Below are 19,635 nucleotides of genomic sequence, written 5' to 3' on the forward strand. Positions count from 1 at the left end.
GCCAATAGGAACCAGCCCAAAGCAGTTTGAAAAAGTCCAGGCGGATTCTAAGTTCCCAAGGCCGTTTTGAATTGGCCCAGACTGCTTGGAACTGGCTCAGACTGGTTTGAACAGGTCTAGGCTGGTTTGAACCGGTCCAAGCCAGGTGGAACAGGTCTAAGCCGGTTGGAACCGGTTCAGACCGGTTGGAACTCGTCCAAGCCGGTTTGAACCAGCTGAACCCAATTGGGAAATGTCCAGGCGGGATCCAACTTGCCCACACCAGTTTGAACTGGCTCAGACTGTTGGAAGTGGCTCAGACTGCTTAGAACTGGTCTAGGCTGGTTTGAACCGGTCCAAGTTGGTTGAAACAGGTCCAAGCCAGTTGGAACCAGTCTACGTCAGTTTGAAATGGTCTAGGCCTGTTTGAAATGGCCCAAGCCAGTTTGAGCAGTTCCAAGTGGGTTGGAACTGGCCCAGACAGGTTGGAGAAGGTCCAGGCCAGTTGGAGCAGGTGCAGGTCATTTGAAACTGAATTTGACCGGTTCAAACCAGCCCAGACCTGTTCAAACAGGCTTCGACCGGCACAAATCAGCTTGGACTGGTTCAAACCAGTCTAGACCTGTTCCAACCAGTCTGGGCCAGTTCAAACTGGTCTGGTCAAGTTGGAGCCCACCTGGACCTTTTCCAACTGGTTTCGGCTGCTTCCAACTGGCTTGGGCTGGATCCAACTGGTATGAAATTATTCCAACTGGTCTGGGCTGGTTCCAAGCGACATAGACCTGTTCCAACCAGCCTGGACCTGTTGTAACCATCTTGGGCCAGTTTTAAATGACCTGCACCTGCTCCAACTGGCCTGGACCTGCTCCAACCTGTCTGGGCCAGTTCCAACCCACTTGGAACTGTTCAAACCGGCCTAGACCGGTACAAAACTGCTTCAACCAGTTCAAACCGGCTTGGACCGGCAGAAACCGGCCTGGACTGGTTCCAACTGGCCTAGACTGGTTCCAACCGGCTTGGACCTGTTTCAGCCGACTTGGACTGGTTCAAACCAGCCTAGACCTGTTCCAACCAGTCTGGGCCAGTTCCAAGTGGTCTGTGCAAGTTGGAACCCGCCTGGACATTTTCCAACTGCTTTGGGATGGTTCCAACCGGCGTGGACCGGACCCAACAGGTATGAACTGGTTCCAGTTGATGTGCATCAGCAGGGCTCCCCCTGCTGGTGTTAACCCTTCCGGGTTTTCAAGCAAGCAGTTGGAAAATGTCCAGGTGGGTTCCAACCTGCCCAGACCAGTTGGAACAGGCCCAGACTGGTTGGAACAGGTCTGGGCTGGTTTGAACCAGTCCAAGTCGGTTGAAACAGGTCCAAGCCGCTTGGAACCAGTCTAGGTCAGTATGAACCGGTCTAGGCCGGTTTCTGCCGGTCCAAGCCGGTTTGAACCGGTCAAGTCAGGTTTGTCTAGGCTGGTTTGAACAGTTCCAAGTGGGTTGGAACTGGCCCAGACAGGTTGGAGCAGGTCCAGGCCAGTTGGAGCAGGTGCAGGTCATTTGAAACTGGCCCAAGCTGGTTACAACAGGTCCAGGCTGGTTGGAACAGGTCTATGTCGCTTGGAACCAGCCCAGACCTGTTGGAATCATTTCATACCAGTTGGATGCAGCCCAAGCCAGTTGGAAGCAGCCGAAACCAGTTGGAAAAGGTCCAGGTGGGCTCCAACTTGCCCAGACCAGTTTGAACTGGCCCAGACTGGTTGGAACAGGTCTAGACTGGTTTGAACCAGTCCAAGCCGATTTGTGCTGGTCAAAGCCAGTTTGAACTGGTCTAGGCTGGTTTGAACTGTTCAAATTCAGTTTCAAATGACCTGCACCTGCTCCAACTGGTCTGGACCTTCTCCAACCTGTCTGGGCCAGTTCCAACCCACTTGGAACTGCTCAAACTGGCTTGGGCCTTTTAAAACCGGCCTAGACCTGTTCAAACTGGCTTGTACCGGCAATAACCTACCTAGACCGGTTCAAACTGGCCTTGACCGGTTCCAACCCGCTTGGACCTGTTTCAACCGACTTGGACCGGTTCAAACCAGCCTAGAACTGTTCCAACCAGTCTGAGCCAGTTCCAACCAGTCTGGGCCAGTTCAAACTGGTGTGGGCAAGTTGGAACCCGCATGGACTTTTCCCAACTGGTTTCAGCTGGTTCAAACTGGATTGGACTGGTTCCAACCCGCCTAAACCAGTTCCAACTGGTTTGGACCTGTACCACCCGGCTTGGACTGGTTCAAACCAGCCTAGACCTGTTCAAACCAGTCTGAGCCAGCAAAAAAAACCTTTCTGCAACCCCAAGAGTGCCAGATTGGAGGGAGGTCCCTCACTCATCAGTTCTTTATGTATCAGAATGTCCCATTTCCCTTTTGGGACGTGATTTCCTATCTAAAATTCAAGCTCAAATAGCCTTCACGCCTAAAGGGGCAGAATTGAAATTACCACCAATTTTAGTAGCTCTAAAGCCAGGTGCAAGCAGAACTGCGCATGCGTCGGCGTGGGTAGATGCTCTTGGGACTTTACTAATTAAAAGCCTGAGAAACAAATAACTCTCTGCAAACTGATAGCTGAGATACCTGATCGAAAACTGGGCTTAGGTCCAAGTCCTGGATTGGAGTGAGTTAGTGTTTAAAACGGTGGTTTATCTATTTATTTGGGAAAGACTTGAGAAGGACTTAACAAGATGGCCAAGTCTTTGAAGGAGCTGGGTGAAATGATTCAGCGTTCGGAAGCAAATGTTCGCGCTGATATGCAAGACTTGAGAGGAGAGATGAGAAGAATGACTGCTACAGTAGAAAAAGTTATGAAAATAGCAGAGTATGCAAAAGAGGTAGCTGATGCAAACGTAAACAAAATAGAATCTCTGACAAAAAGAATTTCACAAATGAACGATAGACAGCGCAGAAGGAATTTAAAATTCTCTGGTATTTCTGAAGATATTGGGAATAAGGACCTGGAAAAGGAGATGTTACAAGGGCTCAAAGAACAAGGAATTGAAATTGAGCAGAATGAAATTGAGAGAGTGCACCGGGTGTTCACATCACAAGGAGGCTCTGGACTTCCCAGGGTCGTTATTATGGCACTCTCAAGAGAGAAGGTAAGAGATCAAATTTAAAAATCACTCCAGCAGAAAGCAGACCTGCAGTTTAAACAGTGAAAGGTCATAGTGAGACAAGACTTTTCTCAGGAAATGCTTCAAGACAGGAAACGTATGCAGCGGTTTGCACAAGCTCTCTACAATAATAAAATTCTCTTTACCTGGGCCTACCCTGCCACACTGTTGGCTTTGAAAGACAGCAGGAAATATTCTGCTAAGAACCCTGGTGAAGCAAAAAAAAAAAAATGCTAGCTGATTTAGGAGTTGGACTAGAAGGACAGACTGAGCAAGAACTCTCATGTTCAGAAGAATTACAGGTAGACCAACACGGAGAGTCGAGTGAAGAATCTCCAGAATCTCCAGTGCAGAGACAAGAGAATAAAAGAAGACGGAAGTCAAGAGGGGAAGGAAACAGCAAGAAATAATATATACTAGAGACATCTAAAATGGTCTTTTGTGTGTGTGTGTGTGTGTGTGTATATATATATATATATATATATATATATATATATATGTTGATTTTTCTGATATAAACTTTCCAAGAGCAAAGGGAGAGGAGTGTGGTTCTCCAAGATACCATGAGACAGGGATCATGGAGATCCCTAACTGAGTCTCAGGGGAGAGTTGAATGGGCCAGAATTGAAAATATAATATATGTACACAGAGGGATTCAAAAAATAAACAGTAGCTGGGATAATGGATAGACCTTTAAAGGTTTTATCTTTAAATGTTAACGGGCTGGCCTCAAACACCAAACGCTACTGGGTTCTGACACTGGCTAAGAAAATGAAAATGGATATGCTATGCCTTCAGGAGACTCATAGAGCCCAAGCAAACAATAGACCTTTGTTATGCTCCCAGCAATGGGGCCTAATAGCAGAATCAAAAGCGACGAACAAGGCTAGAGGGGTCACTATACTATGTAATGCAAATCTTAGGCCGGAGGTTCTGAGCAGAAAAAAGATAATGATGGTAGATTTATATTCTTAAAAATTAAACTGTCACAAAAAATCTTTACAATAGCTAATATATACAGGCCTAACACAAGACAGAAAAAAATTATAAAGAAAACCTTCAATAGACTGCAGCTTTACGCTGAAGGGGAAGTCATCGTTACAGCAGACTTTAATTGGAATATAAAGAATAGTACTTTCAGATTATCTAAATGGGGATTAAAGGATGTTTTTGAGAGGGGAAACCCCAATACCAAACCTACCTTCTTTTCCAAAAGACATAAGACTTTCTCTTATATTGACTATGTGCTAATTAAAGAAGGGAATGAAATCAGTGTTAGAACAGCAAAGACTATGGGAATATGGATTTCAGACCATGCTCCACTATTTGTGGAGCTGGGACTGGAAGAGGATGGAAAAAGTAGGAGATGGCAGTACAATAACCTAATGATGGCAAAAGAGATTGACAGGGAATATATTAGAAAACCAATTGGTTGGTATTTTAAAGAAAACAATAGTTCAGCCGAGATCCCGGTAGTATGGGACGCTTTCAAAGCTGTTATAAGAGGACATTGTATACTGAAAGAGATTGTGATTAAGAAGGATTGGTACTCGGGGAGACAGGAAAAAATTAAAGAGATTGAAATCTTGCAACAACAGCAACAAGTTACATTTCTACGGAGGAGACAGGAGCAGTTAAGAAAGTTAAAACAGGAATTGGATGAGCTGGATATAGTTGGAAGAGAGATAATATGATCAAAAATGATTTTCAGAGAACCTCAATAGGATCATATAAGAGACTGGCAAACAATTTAAAGAAAAGAAGGGATCAACAGAGGGTGGAGGCCATTAAGACCAGAAGGAAAATACATACACAAAGCTCTAGAGAAATATGGAAAGAATTTGCAGGATTCTATCAAACTTTATATAAAGAAGAAAATAAAAATATAAGTAGGGAAAGTTTAGGGTTTAAAATCGAAGAAAGTGATAGATTAAGACTGAAGAAGGAAATTTCTCTGGAAGAAATAGAGAATGTAGTTAAATCATTTAAAAGTAAGAAATCCCCAGGATTAGATGGAATTACGCCAGACTTTTATAAAGAAACAATTGATATCCTGGGCTCAGAACTGAAAAAAGCATTTAATAATATCTTAGAAGGGGGGGAAGCCCCAGACACTTGGAAACTAGCGGAAATAGTAGTGATAGAAAAACCACAAAAGGACCCTACAGAGGTGGGGTCATACAGACCAATTAGCCTAGTAAATCAAGACTATAAGATATTTACAAAGATCCTGGCAAGGCGACTGGAAAAGGTGTTACCTAAAATAATTAAGGAAGATCAATATGGATTTGTTAAGGGAAGATACATAGGCCATCCTATAAGAAATGTGTTTTAATAAATACATTTAATAAATACATTTTTTATTTTTTATTTTTTATTTTTTATTGTTTTTTTATTTTTATTGTTTTAATAAATACATTTATTAACAAGCAGGGTAAAAGGAAAATTGGTGGTCTTAAAATTGGATGTGTATAAGGCCTTCGACACAATTAGACATACATTTTTATGGACTATTATGCAAGAGGTAGGATTAGGAGACAACTCTGTCGAAACAATCCGGGAATTGTATAGAGAAGGGAAGGCTGTGGTCAGAGTGAACGAGGGGGTTTCAGATCAATTCAATATACAAAGAGGAGTTAAACAAGGATGTTCACTCTCACCACTACTATTTGCATTGGGTATGGAGTACTTGGCAGACAGAATACGAAACTCAGTAAGGATAAAAGGATATAAGGAAGGAAAGGAAGAAATTAAGTTAAAGATTTATGCAGATGCTATCCTATTATTATTTACAAACCCCTTAGAGGGTGTAAGAGAATTTATGATAATCCTGAAGAACTTTAAAGAAGAGTTGGGATTGGGAGTAAATTTGGAGAAGTCTGAAATTTTATTTGGGGATGTAAATAAAGAGGAGAAGAAGGAAATTGCAAAAATGACAAAAATGGATATCAATAGCAAAGGAATTGAATACTTGGGGTAAATATTATTAAAAATAGTGCTAGGATTCCAGATGTAAATTACAAAGAAGCGTGGAGAAAGATCAAGACAGATATAAAATCACGGAAAAATAAGAATTTATCTATTCTAGGTAGGGTTAGAGCAGTTAAAATATTTTATTTTTATTTTTATTTTATATTTTTTTTATTTTTTTTATTTTTTATTTTTATTATATTTATTTCAAGTAATTACACTACCCATTAGGAAAATATGGTTCAAAACATGGAATAAGGTATTTAAAAATTGGATTTTTGGAAGTAAAAGAGTTAGAACCCCAGACATAGTAAATTATTCATCTCAAGAAGAGATGGGATGGGGAATACCGAACTTAGAATTTTACTATGAAACATTCCAGTTGAAAAATCTAATAGATATTGGATATATGGAAGGGAATAAATGATAAGGCTGGAGAATGAAATAAATGAAGGAATAGGAAGAGAAGGGCTATTTAATAGAGATATTAACATGGCTTTTAAGAAGATAATAGGACCAAGGAAAACTGCGTTAGGAATCTGGAAGAACTGGAATACAAAATGGATGCCAACATACTCAAGGTGGATGCCGTTAAAATATATGCAGGAGGGTCAAAGGGAGCCTGGTTGGTGGAAGAAATTAGAAGATCAGGGATTTTATAAATTAAAAGATATGTTTGATGAAGAGGGGAATTTAATTACAAAAAAAGTTTTTAAAGAAAAAATAGGAAAACAATATTGGGTGAAAGTGCAAGGACTTTATGATTTAATAAAAATGGAAAGAGCAGATGAAACGATGAGGACACAAATGAAAATAGATATGGTGCTGAACAAAAGACAAATGACGAAGAAAGGGATAGTAGGGATGTTATATAAAGTGATGATAAGCAACAAAGAAAGAATGATAAGGATAATTCAGATTAACTGGGAGCAGGAAGGTATGATCCATCCAAACACGGCCCAAGAAATTGTGGCACTCACTAGGGCCCTACAGCTATCAACAGGCTGCTGTGCCAATATCTATACTGATTCAAAGTTTGCCTTCTTAACCCTGCGTGCCCATGAAGCCCTATGGAAGGAGAACGGACTCATTGGTACAAAGGGCAAAGCTCTCAAATACGGCCCACAATTAGAAAATCTCTTGGAAGCTGTATGGGCACCCGAGAAAATTGTTGTAATGCACTGCTGGGGCCACAGCCGGGAGTCCACCAAAACGGCAAAGGGCAATCATTTGGCAGACAAGGCAGCAAGGAAATCAGCCCTGGAGGAACCTCCACCAGACTCTATGATAGCCTCCCTTTTGCCGACAGTTATTAATATGCAGGAAATGAAGCCCATTTATACAGAGAGAGAAGCAAAATGGGCCCACCAGGAAGGAAGAACCAGTTTACCTCCCCATAAAGGGTGGTTCATATTGCCAGATCAGCGGGTTTTTGTCCCAGAAACCCTAGGCAGAGAGGTGGTGAAGCGGTACCACGAGTCCACTCATTATGGAGCCACAGCGTTGGGAGAAGGCCTAGGCAGGCAATTCTATATCGCCAGGCTATCTCAGCTGGCTGAGGCCGTGTCAAGAACGTGTCTCCTATGTGCCAAAAACAACCCCAAGCAGGGCCCAGTACTTCCTCCAGGAGTACAGCAGACAGGCTTAATGCCAATGGAGAACATGATTGTGGAATTCACGGAAATGCCTGGGGCAAGAGGCTATCATTATCTGCTCGTCTTTGTAGATACTCCAATGGGGTGGGTTGAGGCCTATCTCACAAGGACTGAGAAAGCTCGGGAAGTTGTTAAGCACCTCTTAAGCGAGATCATCCTGAGATTTGGGCTACCAAGCAGTATAGGCAGTGATAATGGACCAGCCATTATCACTTTGTTAGTGGCAGGTGTATGCAAAGCCCTGCAGATACAATGGAAACTGCATGCTGCCTACCGACCACAGAGTTCCGGCAAGACAGAAAGAATGAACTGGACTCTTAAATCACAGCTGGCCAAATTGTGCCAGGAAACTCATGGCAATTGGGTGGACTTTCTACCCGTAGCCTTGCTCAGGATCAGATGTGCACCCACCAAGAGGCTAAAGCTCTCTCCCTTTGAGCTTTTGTATGGAAGACTTCCTCCACTTACCACAGAAATAAGAGCAGACTTGGTGCAAACGGGAGGACAGATTACATCAGAACAAATCGAGTCTCTCTCTCGTGTTTTGATTTCTCTCAACAGGTGGCCCCTTGAACGTATGCCAATCAGCCTGGCTGAACCCATACAGCCCTTACAGTCTGGAGATGACGTGTGGGTGAAGGAGTAGAAGAACAACCCATTGGCTCCTAAGTGGCATGGTCTTGCTTGCAACGCCATCTTGCTTGCAACGCCTACCACGGTGAAAGTGGCCGAGGTGACCCCCTGGATTGATCGCTCTTGTCTGAAGTGGTCTGAGGATCATTGGAACTGTGAGCAGAATCCTTCGGACCCCCTGAAGTTGAAGATCACCAGGAACCCCTGCCCCTAGCCCCACCGGGAGTGGGTTAGGGCACGAGCCCCAGACACCCGGTCTGTTCTCACTGCACCGGAAGCCAGTGAGTCTACGCACACCTGAAGATTGAGGAACTGCACCAGCAGATGGGAGGATCTTTACCAGTTGAATTATCAGCCAGTCCTCAATTTGTGCCAGATTTAAATACAGACCAGCTGTACAGATAGTAGTAAGGAATGTGGATGGGCTAGGGAACATAATTGATAAGTGGGTAGAGTTGTTGGAGGATTACGGATGTCATATCCCCTTGTATTTTCATGATTGGTACATACCCGTTTGGGTACAAGCATTACCAAGGCAGCTGTGCCATATACCCATATACCCTTAGAAGGGTTTTGGCCGAGACCAACCTATCATAGGAGGTAAATGCCCGGAGAACCTAAAAGAACTGTTGTCGGGTTCTCTCACCCACCACCCCAAGGTGTACTTCCTCCCACCATACTGGTCACAGTAGCCTTCTTTCCTCCCCCCACCCAAACCCTTTTTGAGTAGCAATAGGAGAGTGTATACAGTGTGAATTGACCACTCCAGTTCAACCAGAACCCGGGAACCACTAAGAGGCTCTACTGGGTGCAGCTGAACGGAGGGTTGGCTCACTCTCCAGGTATGCTCTGGTCTTGGTTACCTCCAGTTCTTCTTACAGTAATAATAACTGTTCTCCTTATCTTCTTTTACGTATACAGGAAGTATTTCTTCGGAAAGACTACCCACGAGGAATTGTTGATATCCTTGGGCTCCTTGAACCCATGGAGTTCCTTGATCATGATGAAGTTGATGTTAACCCTGATGTGCATCTTGACCTTGAGGGGACCAATGACAAAATAAAATGTTTTTGTAAAGCATGCTAAGCAGATGTTTAAATATATGGCGAAAATGTCACCCTTTATTATGAACACCCTAGAAAGGTAGCTGACATATCCCAGGACTAATCAGGGACCTTGACATTGTCTTGGCAGGCCTACTGTATAATCATAGTGGCCTTTTCGCGACACCTCCTTCTGAAATGAATGATACCTCCTACCGATATTTCCAGTTCTCCAGAACCACCCAGGGCTTGTGCTTTTGTTGTTATGCCTCTGGATCATGGAACACCAAATGGAAAGATTGGCCGAATGTCCAGCACCACCAACATAAAGGTTGGCTGGGAAATTACACACAGTGCACTGCTAAGTTTTGGTTGTGGGGTTCCTTCAACGCCTCTTACCAAAGCAACACCACCTCCTCAGATCTGTACCCATACTTTCCCAGTCAACTTCACTGGACAGGGATCCATCTGCTCTGGCTGGCTGATCAAGGACCCCAATCTTTGGTTCTTGTATAATGGACTAGCCACTAATTACCACCCTGGTGATTATCAGTGTGTGGGAATAGGTGCCTTTACTTTCCCTGTGACTGTGGAGGCTTTTCCTCCTCTACCCTCTCTTAGAAACAGAAAGAGGAGAGAAGTCCAAGGGGAACAGTGCAGGGATGAGATTTTCCCGGCCCGCTCTGTGGGTGCTGTTGGTGGAGGCTTCGTGAGCATCCTCACCATCGGCATACATCCGGGAGTTGTGGCTGAACAAAACCGTGAAGCACTATTTGCCCTAACATGCAGGTTGGAGAAAACCATCAATGCCGCTACACATATCCTCTGACAGTTGCAGTCTGAGATTGAGGATTTGAACCAGATAGCAGCAGCTAATAGACTTGTTCTTGACTATCTTCTCGCCAAATCAGGAGGTTTTTGTAAAATAGTGCCGGAAGGCAAATGCAGAGTGAAGTTTCATGACTTCAACAACACTATTGAGGACGAGTTGCCAAAATTACAGGCCCTTATAAATGATAACCAACCCAGTCAGAATCCTTGGGAATGGATGTGGTCTTGGGTCCCAGGAGTAGGATGGTTACATAGCCTTTTGGCCGCCATTGCAGTAGGAGGATTCGTCTTCCTAATACTTCTTTGCATCACCCCTTGCTGCATATCTCTAGTCAGAGGAATGGTGGCCCGAAGCATTAAGAATCTCACTGAAACCCACATCATGGCCATATACCGAGCCCCGCCCCCTCTGCCAGAAGAAGAGCATGAGTACGCTCAACTAATTCGTGAAATACCCCCTGAAGAGATCCCCTTGAGAGACACAGTTGTTCAACATGAGAGTCAAGCTGGAGAAACAACTGTGTCTTGTTTCTAAGCTTGAAAGAGGGGAATGTGGCAAGGCCACCTGGAAGAGTTTTATGTATAACCATGTATCCTAATAATGCTTAAATTGTTAAGGCTAGAAGTGCCTAAAAATCTTAAGAATCAAGATTATATGCTTGCATCTTGTTGAATGATTTTTTAAAAATCTTAATGATTTCTTCATGAACTTGTTCCAAAAGCTTTTTATCTCCTTACACCCCACCATATATGGTACATTGTTCCTATCTCGGTGTTACATCTCCAGCACACATTGTTTTTTTGCTTATAGATTTTTGCCGATTCCTCGGGGCAGGGGTTAGGTACCATCGGTAGATCATTTTCATTAGATTCTCCCTTATTGTATAACATGCTGTGAACTTGATGTCAAATTTCCACAGCTAACATTATGTTGTGGCCAAAATCCTGCGCCCACTTTATCATAACGTCCTTTAGCATCTCATCCTTGAGTTCCCATTCCAAGAGTAGATCATACATCCTAGATAGGGTCTTTTTATTAATTTGTACTAATTCCTTTTGTAAGAATGACTTCTTTTCTCCAAAACCAATCTTCTTTTCTCCAAAAGCAGTTTTCTTATCCTGATTAAATATATGCACTATTAGGTGATAGTGAATCCAGCCGTTACAATACTGTTTAATTTCTTCATACAATTTGATTTTTAATTGGCCCTGTTCTACCTTTATTAATTGTTGCTAAATTGCCCAATTTGTGTCCATGTTTGTCTTTTTTACCGTTATCATCTCCACTGGGGATACCCACCAGGGTATTTTGGGCTCTAATTGTCTGTAGTACTTATCCCAGACCTTGTATAATGAAATTCTGACTATATGATTTAAAAAGTCCTTATGCACTGCCACTTTGTTGTATGTTAGGTAGGCGTGCCATCCAAACCTCGTATTCCAACCTTCTAAATCTAATATATCAGCTTTCTTCAAGAAGGTGGGGTTGTTTAAAATGATTGTTAAATGTGTTGTGCTGATTTAGATTTTGTATTTGTGGGCTGGAGTGCTGTTTCAGGGCTCTTGTATTGTTTATTAGTGTGCAAACATTAGTCTTGTGGCTATTTTTAGTATGTTTTTATTATTTTAATTTATATTATGTTCTGATATTTTTATTATGAATTTTGTGCAGTGATTATTCTTATTATGTATTTTGTGCTTCGTATACTTGGTGTTGTGAACCACCCTGAGATTCAAAATCAATAAAATCAACAATCAAAAACAGCATCAACAAGGAACACAACAACAACAAAAAGGTTTCCTACCGCTGTGTACGGAGGGTCGTGAGGCCAGCACCACTCCTCTTGGTCCATCCTGATGGCGTTGATGTTCCTGGCGCTGGTCCAGACTGGATCCCGCGGAGAGCAGAAGATGGTATCTCTGCAGCACAACTCTGATGTTATGTTGCCTTGGCCTGCCGCTGCTGCGGATGTTCTGTCAGGAGGAGAAAGGGGCTCCTTGAGAAACGTCACCTCCAAACAGCCCACCAGATGTCCCAATAGCCCACCAGATGCCTCACTCACCTGGCATGCAGCTCAGGAAGTCCTGCGGGTAAGGTTCCCTGTGAATGCAGTGGAGCAGCCTCCTCAAAAAGCGCTGGACCCTGCCTTTCTTCTGATGTTTATAGGCCCGCTGCATGATGTTCAGGCAGCTCCTCCCTGTCTGCCTGAGCCCTTCTTCCTCGTGCTGCTGCATCTCTTCCAGCCCTGAGTGGCAAGGGAGAAAGGTTGAGCAAGGCGGAGATACACAGGAAAAGAGCCATCCATCAACAATATGAAAACAGCCATCAGGTGTGTTTGTGTGTGAGAGAAGAAGAAGAAGAAGAAGAAGAAGAAGAGTTTGGATTTGATATCCCGCCTTTCACTCCCCTTCAGGAGTCTCAAAGCGGCTAACAATCTCCTTTCCCTTCCTCCCCCACAACAAACACTCTGTGAGGTGAGTGGGGCTGAGAGACTTCAAAGAAGTGTGACTGGCCCAAGGTCACCCAGCAGCTGCAGGTGGAGGAGCAGAGACGCGAACCCGGTTCCCCAGATTACATGACTACCGCTCTTAACCACTACACCACACTGGCTCTCAAGAGAGCAGTGAAGTCACATTCCAATTCTCTTTGCATGTTCATCTTGTGGCACCTCTGTCTGAACATACATCTGGGAATTTGCCTTCCCCTGAAGACCTTTCTCAGCAGAAGCATCCCTCCCTGCCCTCCGTACGTCTCACTCACATGTTCCGTAGGATGCCATGTCTTGATCGTGGATGAAACTGGCATCCCGGAAAGCCAGATGACCTAGAGAGAGAGAGAGGGCAAGAAAAGGGACGTCATCTCAGTGCAAAGCAAGCGGAGACAGAAGCAGCTCGGCAGGAGGACAGGTATGCTCCGAGGCCTCCACCCTCACGGAGCACTCAGAGCAAGATCTGGGCGCAGATGGAGGCCTACCTAGCAGGTGGCCTGGGGACATGCCCATCCTCCCTGCCATCGTTACCAAGACGTTTCTGTCCATCCCTACCAGGGAAGAACGTTGCTTGACTTACCCAGAAACAGAGCTGCCACCCTGGAGACTGATGGCAGCCTGTTGGCGGACGGCTTCGTACATGTTAAGGCAGCACTCCGAAGGGTGTCCTTGCTGAAGGTCTTGCTCTGTGGGCAAAGACAAAGGAGAAGTGGCATCAGAGAGGCTTGAGAGCACGGCAGAAGAGCCTTGCACTGCCAAAGACATGCCTGGGCAAAGGTGCCAACGAAGCAGAGGGACCTTACCAGATGCTTGGCAGCCTGGTGGAGAGCAAAGTGGAGGCTAAATTTGTTGGGATGAGCCCACCACTTCACTTGTGGGGCTAGATGGGAAAGAGCCCTCCTTGCAGCCTGCAACACAAGAAGAGAAGAGGGTTACAAATTGCGGCACATAGTCTCGGAAGCTCCTGAGAACAATCCCTCCCTCCTACTGTGTAAGTCCACCTCTTTGGCCCTCACCTTGGCCACCTCGTCCTCGTCTTCGAGGTGGATGAGGACCACAACCAGTTCGTGAATGGCTTCTTCTTCTGTTGTTGTTGTTATTATGGGAAGCCTTTGGTCTCTCACCCAGCCCCGAAGCAGCCCCAGATGTTGGATGGCTGATGTCCGGACGGAGGCTTCCTCCTGTAGGCAGAAAATATCAGAGGTTGTATTTCTCATCAGCTCACTTTCCTTTCTCCTGCCCACTGGGGTGTTTTGAGGCTGCTCAGCCCCCTATCCTCCTCCTGGGGGAGACTGGGGGCAGGGGTGACTCTCTCCCTGCGTTTTCCAGGCAGGCTTCCAAGAGAAGGTGTTCCAGAGGAACACCCTCCTGAAGCCAGAACATCTCCGCTGCATGCCAGTCTAAACCCCACCCTTCCTCTTCCAAAGCATTCCTCCTCCACCGGGTGGGGTGTCATGTTTCCCCTCATACTCACATGGGCAGCCAGACCGCAGTAGGTTGCCGCCAGCATCTTCAGGTCTTCCTCTCCCAGCTCCCTGGAATGGTAGGCTTGGTCTACTAGCTCTATCAACTCTGGGAGGACATCAGCTTCTGCAGAAGGGAGGGAATCCAGCAGCAACAGCCGCAGAAGCGAAGGGTCCTACACAAAAGAGACAATCTTTTCAAAGGTCTGAAAGGCCTTTTAGCACAGGCCTTTCAGTATTGTGCCAGCAAAAGAGTGCTGGACCATGATTAGAATCAAGATCTGTACCCCCCTCCCTCCCTCCCTCTGAGCATCACTTGCCATGTCAGAGTCCAGAAGCAGGGATATTCCTCTGATGCTGAGCTTCCGGACTTGCAGGTGGTCGTGTGCCAGCCAGTTGAGGAGCTGCTCCAGTGTATCTTCACAGGGATAGACCTCCAGACGGCAGCTGAGCAGCTAAAGAGGCCCAAAGAGAAAGAAACTCTTCAGGGATGAGCGGCTGAGGCAGGTTCTCCTTTTACCCACCATTTGCAATTCTGCACAGAGCAAACCCACTGAAGTGGATGGACCAAAGTTTGTCATGTACATCAAATCCAGTGGGTCTGCTCTGAGGAGCACTAAAACAGGCAACAGTCCGTAGGCTCAAAGCAGCCCAACACTCGGCAGAAACCAAGCCAGGGCCTCCTTGCTGCACCCATTTCCTCCCGCGTCAGTCCCCCTCACCTCGATGTAGATAGCTGCCGCGACTTGTGGCATTCCGGCAAAATCCTGGTCCTTGAGAGCAGCGATGATGCTTTCCACCATGGGAGGGATCCACCAGTGTCGCTTTCCGACAGCTCTGAAATGGAGAAGGAGATCTCAGTAAGGAAGGGAAAGACACCGCAGGAAGCAAACAGGGGCACAGTCCGATCCCGTGCCTTCAGCTCCATTTGCCAGACCACTGGGGAAGGTCACCGCGTTCTTCCTCTTACCTCACCATGGCAGACAACCCCTGGCTGAAAGTCTCCCGGCAGAAAAGTTGGTCAACGATGGCCGCCTCCACTTGCTCTCCAGTGGTGCCAAGAAGGAGGTGCAGAACTTCCTTAGCCCCTCTGCAACAAAAACAAGGCCAGTTTTACCAGAAGGGTCATTGCCACACACTCAAATTCCTTCCCCATCTTTCCCTCCCTAGCAGCCGCCTGAAGGAGAGCCTCCCTTGCAAAACCAAGCTGGACTGGAAACCCCCCAAGGCTGAAGGGGAAAAGACTCCATTGGTCCCTTTGCAACACACTACTCACCCGAGGAATTCCTGGTCGTAGTGGAAGTTCATAACCATCCCCAGGAGAGCGATGAGCAGCTGTGGGAAGTTCTGGCGCACAGCTGCCTTGTAGTCCTCCATCCTGAGGATGGCGTGCAACAGGCTGGTGAGATGTTGCTGGAAGAGAGAGAGGTGCAAGTCACTTTCCCTGCTTTTCTGCAGAATACAGGAATCCCTAGATATTACCCTGGGAAGAAGGAAGCCAGAAAGCAGGTGGTAGGTCCTTACCACTTCGGTGGCAGATTCTGCCAAGGGGCTTTCGTAAAGCTGCTCGGCCGTGAGATGGATCAGTTGTTCTGGGTCGGCCGATGCTAAAACCTCCTTCCACACTCTCTCGCAGTCTCTGTGAATGCAAAAACAAGAGCAATGGTCAGATTCAAGTCTTCTGCTTGCTGCCATGCTCCAGAGAGAGGAAATGGCAGCAAGGGCTTTCTGAGCAAGCCCTGCAGCTTGCCAACCTCCCCCTTAGCCCAGTAGAACCTGGAGGGCTCCATACCTGAAAGGAAACTGGAGGAGATATTCAACCACTGTCGCCAGGTGGTGGTGCGACAAGATGGACAAAGCGAAGACGGCCATGCTTCTGCCTTGCACTGCAGGCCCCTGGCTGATCTTATAGAAGCCCTCCAGCAGCACCTTCACCTGTCAGAGAAAAGGAGAGTGTTGCTTGGAGAGTACAAGGAAGCGGGGCTGTCTGCAGGCGGATCCCTCCATCCCTCATTGAAAGAGGAACTTTTGACCTGTGCCACCACAGCCATCTTCCTTCCAAGGTACCACTCATGGTCCTTGGAAGTACTGAACCCAGGCAGCTCCAGGGCGCCAGTTCCCCTATCCATTGTGGACCAAGAGAAGAAGCAACCCAGTCTGCTCCCAGAAGGAGGAGGATTCCCCATCCCTGAACCCATGTTTCTCAGGTCCCTTGGCTGAGGTTCTTCTCCTGACATTGCCAGACCCCTCTCAACTAACATGTGTCCTGGCCACCCAATGGCATGAGGTGGCCTCCCCTACACCAAAGCAGAGAATCTTCTTCTCTCCTACCTTTGCAGATGCCTTACCTTCACTTTTGTGCCGCCAAACTGCTTGAGGAATTCTTGCAGTAAGTGGGAGATATCCAGTGGGTTGAAGCTGCTCTCGACAACCAGGTCTCTGGCCAGGAAGCACATGGCCTCCAAGAGCTGCTCCGCAGGGAGAAAGGCACCAAAGACCTGAAGCAAGAGAGGAAGGTCAGAGATGCCCGCAGGGCAGGGCTGGGGAGCAGAAAGCCTCTGCGGAACCCAGAACATGTGGCTTGAGAGACAGCGACTTACCCTGGCAAGATGGTAACAATTATTCACGAACAATTCAGGAACCGGTCCTCCGGTGGATTTGAGGACCTTCTCAGCTCTGGTGATAAGTGTTTGGTTCCATGACGTTCGTGCCAGCATCTCTGCAAAGGAAAGCCAAAGGGTTAGTTTGGGTCTTGCTCACCCCCACCCCATGCTGGGATGCATTCTTCCAGTCTTACCTTCGTTGCGCCGCAGGATGGGCAGAAGATGGCAGAGAGCCTCTGCTGCCCGCTGCCTGCTCTCCGGGTCCGGATCCAATGCACAAAGGCAGGAAATCGCCACCAGTTGGCCAAAGGAGCATGCAGGAACCGCTACCGATGGCTGAGAAGAAACCCAGAGAAGGGACTGATAAGAGAAACAACCCATCACCAGCGCTATTTAGGGCCGGCGCGCCTGAGGAATTCCCTTTTTCTCCCAGCGCCCCAGCAGCTCCGGTTTTCCCACCCTCCCACCCTTTAGGTTTGGCTCTTTGACATTGATATGGACTTCGGTTCGTCGCCGTCAAGGGGCCTGGTAGGAATTTTTCCCACTTGGCAAATTGGCACCAGCCATTTGGTTTTTTGCCTACCTCGTAGCAAATCATCACAACTTCCTCGGCATTGGCGGTTAGGCATTGGTATTGTTCTGCCGTTGGAAGAGGGGAGGAAGTGCCATCGCCTGCCCCACATATTGAAGGGTAGTCCGGTAAATGATTCCGGGGGGCGTGGCCCCATCCGAAGCCTATGGAGGCCAGGGCCCAAGGCACGCCCCCGAGTGGTGACCCCGGGGGAGCTCCTAGTTGATGTACATCAGCAAGACTCCCCCTACTGGTGGTTAATCCTTGCCGGTCTTCTAGCAATCAGGCTGAAGCCGGTTAGTCGATAGGACCAATGCCTAAGCCAATACCGCTCAATTCCTGTAATCAATAAAGTTGTGGCCTAATTTTGCCCATTAACCTAAAATACTGGTGTCCTGTGTCTTTATTTCCGTGGGGGAGGCGGGAACTCGCCACGCAACTCACAGATTCCTGGATCTTCTGCAGGAGGGCGGAAAGATCTCGGAGCGCCTTCCTTCGGATCTTCCCACTCTTCATCGTTGCGACGACTTCCGTAAGTCTGTTCTTCAGCTGGTCCCTGCTGTCGCTTTCAGGAAGAAGATCAGCCGCATCCAGAGAAGCTGTGGTTCGGATGCTGAGGGGAGAGAGGAGTAGCACTTTTGTCAAAAGGGTTTATTGCCTCCCATCCTTCACAGACCCCAAGCGCCACCACCATTGAAATGGACCGGGTTGTTTTTTAAAAGCAGTTGATTATGGGGGAGGGGATTAGCACAGGATTACCTTGGAGAAAGATCCTCCCCATCTTCCAGGCTGATTTCTGGTATTTGATCTTCATCAAAATCAATTCCCTGTCCACAAGAAAAGAGAAAAGAGAAACAGGAACGTCAGAATGTGAAGAATGGATCAGACCCATTCATGTTTTTGTGTTGATCAGGAAAGCACAGACGAGGTAGGTTGGGAAACAAACTGAAAATCTCTGGCCTCCATTTCCTTAGAGACCTTATTCATCCTTCTATTCTTTTAAGCCTTCCGTTAAGAGTTTGGGTGTAATCCTTGACACCTCCCTTTCCATGGAGGCGCAGGTTACAACAGCCAAGGCGACATTTTTCCACCTTCGCCTCATCAAGCAGTTGGTCCCTTACCTTTCCCGCCCCAACCTGGCCACAGTGATCCATGCGATGGTCATCTCCAGGCTTGACTACTGTAATTTGCTCTACGTGGGGCTGCCCTTGAAGCTGTCCCAGAAACTCCAGCGGGTGCAGAATGCTGCAGCGAGGCTCCTCACGGGGTCTCTGCCATGGGAGCATATTCACCCAGTGCTTTTCCAGTGGCACTGGCTCCCAGTGGAGTACAGGGTCAGACTGAAGGTGCTGGTTTTGACCTTTAAAGCCCTTCACAGCCTCATACCCTCGTACCTACGGGACCGCCTCTCCCGGTATGCCCCACGGAGGACCTTAAGGTCCATATATAGCAACACCCTAGAGGTCCCGGGCCCTAAGGAAGTTAGATTAGCCTCAACCAGAGCCAGGGCCTTCTCAACACTGGCTCCGGCCTGGTGGAACGCTCTGTGTCATGAGACCAGGGCCCTGCAGGATCTGATCTCTTTCCGCAGGGCCTGTAAGACAGAGTTGTTCCACCTGACCTTTGGCTTAGAATCAGTTTGATTCCCTCCCCCTCTTTCTTTTTCCTTTCTCCTCCTGTGAAGAGGCTGCATCCTAATGTTTTAATGTTGTATCTTAATCTTTTAAATTGTATTTTAATCAACTTTTTTATTATTGGTTGTTAGCCACCCTGAGCCCGGTCTTGGCTGGGGAGGGCGGGGTATAAATCTATTATTATTATTATTATTATTATTATTATTATTATTATTATTATTATTATTTTGAGCATTTGTACCCCTCTCTTAAGCCAAAAAGGCTCCAAGAGAGCCTTCCATGAAATCAAATGCAAGAAACTCCCTAATGGCAGACTTCTATTGTAAGAAACAATCCGACCAACAGAACACACAAGGAAAGGGGGCAAGGAGGGCAGAGGAAAAGACAACTCACAAGCTCAGGCCCCAGTGTCTAGAATGCTGTTGTCATCTCTCCCACTGAGGCAGCCTGCTGAAATGGCTGCCGCCAGATGACAGTTGGGGGAGAGGAGACCTGAGGGAGATGGCCTGTCTCAGCAGAGCCCATGGCGTTGTTTCTCATCCGTCCTTCCTCCAGGAGCAGAGCTCCGCCAGGGCCCCTGTCTCTCCCTCGCCTGCACCTGGGAGCAGCCCTTTCCTGT

General features: G+C 46.9%; 1 protein-coding gene and 1 long non-coding RNA gene across 2 annotated transcripts; one reads left to right on the forward strand and one right to left on the reverse strand.

Moving 5' to 3' along the window:
• The first annotated feature begins 821 nt into the window (after positions 1-821).
• LOC310755105 lies at positions 822-6,544 on the forward strand. The gene is made up of 2 exons (XR_014544156.1): positions 822-1,302; positions 5,260-6,544. It is a non-coding gene; the product is annotated as an uncharacterized lncRNA (long non-coding RNA).
• A 5,709-nt stretch (positions 6,545-12,253) lies between these two features.
• LOC310755106 (maestro heat-like repeat family member 5) lies at positions 12,254-18,700 on the reverse strand. Its single transcript, XM_083631789.1, has 17 exons — positions 18,142-18,700; positions 17,827-17,995; positions 17,006-17,147; positions 16,809-16,927; positions 16,557-16,706; positions 16,001-16,143; positions 15,733-15,847; positions 15,485-15,621; positions 15,179-15,298; positions 14,931-15,045; positions 14,529-14,663; positions 14,220-14,384; positions 13,762-13,926; positions 13,549-13,653; positions 13,326-13,431; positions 13,018-13,080; positions 12,254-12,502 (listed from the first exon to the last, which is right to left on the reverse strand). The coding sequence occupies exons 2-17, from the start codon at positions 17,896-17,898 to the stop codon at positions 12,312-12,314; spliced, it is 2,043 nt and encodes a 680-aa protein (XP_083487915.1). The 5' UTR covers positions 17,899-17,995; positions 18,142-18,700; the 3' UTR covers positions 12,254-12,311.
• Between the last annotated feature and the right edge of the window lie 935 nt (positions 18,701-19,635).

Source organism: Podarcis filfolensis, assembly GCF_964270895.1.
Source record: "Podarcis filfolensis genome assembly, contig: HAP1_SCAFFOLD_261, whole genome shotgun sequence".
NCBI lineage: Eukaryota > Metazoa > Chordata > Lepidosauria > Squamata > Lacertidae > Podarcis > Podarcis filfolensis.